The 4,667-nt window shown below is 32.2% G+C and overlaps 1 protein-coding gene across 1 annotated transcript; it reads right to left on the reverse strand.

Moving 5' to 3' along the window:
- Positions 1 to 253: 253 nt before the first annotated feature.
- On the reverse strand, positions 254 to 3,965 carry LOC132746956 (uncharacterized). Its single transcript, XM_060736247.1, has 2 exons — positions 3,868 to 3,965; positions 254 to 3,342 (listed from the first exon to the last, which is right to left on the reverse strand). Exon 2 carries the CDS (start codon positions 3,308 to 3,310, stop codon positions 2,216 to 2,218), a length of 1,095 nt encoding a protein of 364 aa, XP_060592230.1. The 5' UTR covers positions 3,311 to 3,342; positions 3,868 to 3,965; the 3' UTR covers positions 254 to 2,215.
- Positions 3,966 to 4,667: the final 702 nt, after the last annotated feature.

Here is a 4,667-nt window from a genome sequence, read left to right on the forward strand (position 1 = left end):
TAAATTTCATTTTCTTTTGATTTGACATTTATATGAAACGATTTATCTAAAAATAACATATTTAACGTTTAGAAAAGCTAAAGAACCTAATGCTCTAGATAAATCAAACTTATTCAAAAAATGAACAAGTGCCGCATTGAAATTAAACAACAACAACAATAACAACAACATAAAAAAACAAACAAATATATTAAAACATAATTTTAGAGCTTCCGAAGTTTGTTTGTATGCGGAGAGCCATATTCTTAAATCAAAGCACAGAAGGCGCTGAATTTGTTTGGGTCTCAGAATGTCAGAAAGGTGAAGGTTGTGAGATTATAAACCAATTTGTTTTTGTATAGTGCCACCAATGCTTTCCAGTGTTTTTACTGTAGTAAATATTGGCTATAAGACTAATTGCAACACTGATAGTCAATTCAATGTTTATTTGACTTAAACAATTAAAAAAAAAGGGTGGCCTCATCTGGGATTTGAACTTCAGACCTCTCGATTCATAAGCGAGCGTGCAAACCCCTCGGCCACGGTGAAGTTATATGTAAACGGCCTGAAGAAAACAATAGTATTGTAAATTAGGGTTTGTAACTATTATTATTTCGTCGCTAAACCTGTTGTTTAACACAGATGTAAATAATCATGGAGCTTACTGTAAGCATGTATATCTATAAAGAATGAAACAATATTAGAAATCTTCGACCATTCGGGAACTACTTTGCTTGAAAATTAATGCGCCTGTCATTTGACAATCTTTACGCACTGATCTCCCCTGAATTTTTCGGCGTTAGTGTACATATAAAGGGAAGTAACCGCTTCAAAAAAGTGGACTACTTTAGGCATTTGCAATTAACAGCATTAGGCTCTGATATTTCGCTACCATTATTTGTTTGGTCTGACGACCCAAACAAATAAAAAATCAGGCAAAGAAGGTCATTGACAAATTTATAAATAACATCTGCTGTAAAATATATTTATTTATTATACATAATGTAGAAATCGTACAACTTATGTCATGATTCAAATACATGTATATCATATTTACATCTGGTTTGTGAAAGGTATATATTTATATTTGTAAATGGTCAAAGGTATTTTGTATGCAAAAAAAACCTGAAACTGAAACTGGTATATACATGAACATGTATTTCTGTCACATGTTATATTGTTTAAATTCGGAATAGATATACGAGCACTTTAATGAAATTTGAAGATAAATGAGAGCACCTTATCACATTAAACATGATTATATTACAAACACGTATACAATAAATATTAATATTAAAAGTACTTTTATACATATCTAGATTCTGGAAAGTAAGTCCCCTCAAGATCAAATAAACTATTAAAAGATACAAATTGCAGACTATATTTGATTGTCTATTCGCAAGGGATAATGAAAGGTTCAACGTTTCTCACGCCCCTACACCCCCCTCCCAGCACCGACCTAAAAATATTCAATCTCCAATACAAACAATATAGAGATTACCCCCCTTGTCCTAAATCTCAGTATTCATTCATTATTTGATTCTTATTATATCAAGTAAACAGTGTTGGACACTGTTTCACAATCTATTCCTTTCAAGAAATAACAAATTCCACCAAAACACACACACATAGCATCAGGTTTTTCTATGATACAGAGTTAACTTTTTGAAAAGTTTCAAATATGCTTCTTTCTTTTTTGTAAAACATATAAAAGTGTCATTGAAAATGACTCATCCTGAGTTAACACGTGTCAATTTCTCAGTCTGATGAGTTAACACGTGTCAGTTTCTCTTTCTGATGAGTTAACACGTGTCAGTTTCCCATTCTGATGAGTTAACACGTGTCAGTTTCTCTATTTGATGAGTTAATACGTGTCAGTTTCTCTGTGTAATTAATTAACACGTGTCAGTTTCTCTATCTGATGAGTTAACACGTGTCCGTTTCTCAGTCTGATAAGTTAACACGTGTCAGTTTATCTGTCTGATGAGTTAACACGTGTCAGTTTCTCTGTGTAATTAATTAACACGTGTCAGTTTCTCTATCTGATGAGTTAACACGTGTCAGTTTCTCTGTGTAATTAATTAACACGTGTCAGTTTCTCTATCTGATAAGTTAACACGTGTCAGTTTCTCTTTGTAATTAATTAACACGTGTCAGTTTCTCTGTCTGATGAGTTTACACATGTCATTTTCTCTATCTGATGAGTTAACGCGTGTCAGTTTCTCTGTCTTTTGAATTAACACGTGTCAGTTTCAGGAACATCAGTAACTGACGTGGGTATTTCAGTTAATTTTAGCTGTCTTCCAACAAATTCAGACTTTGTAGATACAACAATATCATATACTTTTACCCTCAATGACTCTGCCTCATTTTCATATTTCTTCATAATGCGTGATAACATCAGGTAAAATGTTAACTTACATTCATCAATTTTCGCGACGTATAAACGCACACTTACAAATGAGTTTATTTGAATACAGAAATAGCTTAGAGCATGGAATAAGCGCCTAATGCTGTCGTTATGTAAATAGGGTTGGGTCTCAAAAACGATAAGATGTATGACTATTGGTGCATGCAAGAACATAAAAGCAAACACTATCTTGATTATAGCTATTGTAGCTGTATACTGACGCCTTGTCAAAGATTCAGGGTTGTTATGTGCTTGTTCAAATGACGTCGTTTGTGGTGCAATGATATTTTTCGCATGTTTAGATGCTATACCGTGTATAATGACGTAAGAAACGACAAGAATAATTTCATAGAAAATCAAAAGACTCATCATAACAAACCGACCGGCCTTAGTTGCCTCCCACAAATCACAAGTGGCATTTTCCGAAACGCAATGGAAGTAAAAACCCATAACGATAGCAGCTACAACAACAACAATGTTGACAATCCATATGAGACTTACTATAAGATAAATTCTCAGTTTTGAAGAGTTCAAGTTATATTTTATATTCATCTTTAAAGCAATGACCCTCTCTAGGGACATAGTTGCCACAGACGCCCACGAGACTGTTAACATGGCTCCCACGGTCAGAATTCTAGAGTTAAATATGACGTCATTCTTAATCCCAACAATAAATATCGTAATCTGATGAACAGCAAATATGCAAGCTCCTGCTGCATCGCTGAGAATAAAACTTGTAGATAAAATGCGGCTGCATAATGGTATTCTTCTACATCTTAGAAGAACAAATACTGCAACGAGTTCTAATATTATGATAACCAAGCTCACAAATAAGGCAATATAATTTATAGCGTAGACGAATGGACTGAAATTCTCTAATGTCGTATTTAAAACACTTCCGTCTGCACTGACATTGTTCATCCTCGTAGAAAAATGTATGTATGGACTTTACACTGCAATGCAAAAAAATATGTGTTATTTTAACCAACTGGTTCATGAAAATGTAAACCGCAATTTACTTGAAACTTTGCGGAAGTATTCTATAATATAGCATGAGTCTTGTTTTTTTCAAGTGCTGTTATCAATATCTTATTTGACTGTAAAAAGTTTACAATTGAATGTAACGCAGACGTCAAATTGTTTTTATTATTCTTCTAAGACATAAAATTAAAAAGAAAATTTGTTTATCATAAATATATGTCTCATATCGAAGTGAAAAGAATATATGCGATATTTGCTATAACTATATAAGATCATCATTTCACTTGTAAAACGAAGTCTGTTAGATATATTCATTCAAGTATTGATTTTAATTTTACATCATAGAAGTTTCATTATCAATTCTATAGTGGTAGTGATTCAATGAAACTCTGAAAGAAATCAAAGAGACAGCAATCCTGGGAATCTACCATCGCTGATTAAGAAAACAATGAAATGTAAACAAGACGTCATCGTGACATCTTCTAATGTTTCCTTACTATATAAAGATAATTCAAGCAGAGTTTTGACAACACCTTCTGTGGATCACCTGTTAATAACATGGATCAGCTCTTAATCACTGTCTTTTCACATCGTCATACTGAAAATAGAGAACAGTTACTGTGAGAGAAATTGGACATCTTGCGCCATGTGTTGCTTTTTTTATTGAGATTAATGTGTAAATAAATAAATATTCCCTGTCTGGACGTATAATCTCTGTTTTTAATTTATATTTTATAATGATTTTTTTGAATTTCATTGTATAAAAGAATAATAAACACACAAAATTTGTTATATTTGACTTGGCCCGATTAAGAATGTGCGTCCGAAAGGCATTTTTTTTTGTCATAACTAATAACTAAAATTATGTTTCAAACACAAAATATGATAAACAAGATCGTCAAGGAAAGGCGGCGCTCAATGAACGCATTCCCAAAACTACACATGTCATGTGTTATTTATTAGAAATAAGAATAAGTTGTTTTTACTCCAATGAATAAGTATACAGATTTTGAAAATACATTCGAAATAAATGATGTAATCGTTCGGAAAATATCTTTTTATTTTTTCGAAATGCGTATGGTCATTACACATTATTGCAACACTTGTTTTGGTTAACTCAAAGTCCTTAACATTTATAATGATATTGCTGTCTTCTTTTGTTATTGTATAAATCGTATAAATCAAGTCATAGACCATCCTCTATTATGTCAGACTGACATTTTATGCATAAACAAATACTATTAGAAACCTTAGATACATTTTCTTTTTAAACATAATATTTTCCAAGTTGACAAAT

This window comes from Ruditapes philippinarum, unplaced genomic scaffold (genome assembly GCF_026571515.1).
Source record: "Ruditapes philippinarum isolate M1 unplaced genomic scaffold, ASM2657151v2 ctg2892_1_1_1_1, whole genome shotgun sequence".
Lineage (NCBI taxonomy): Eukaryota > Metazoa > Mollusca > Bivalvia > Venerida > Veneridae > Ruditapes > Ruditapes philippinarum.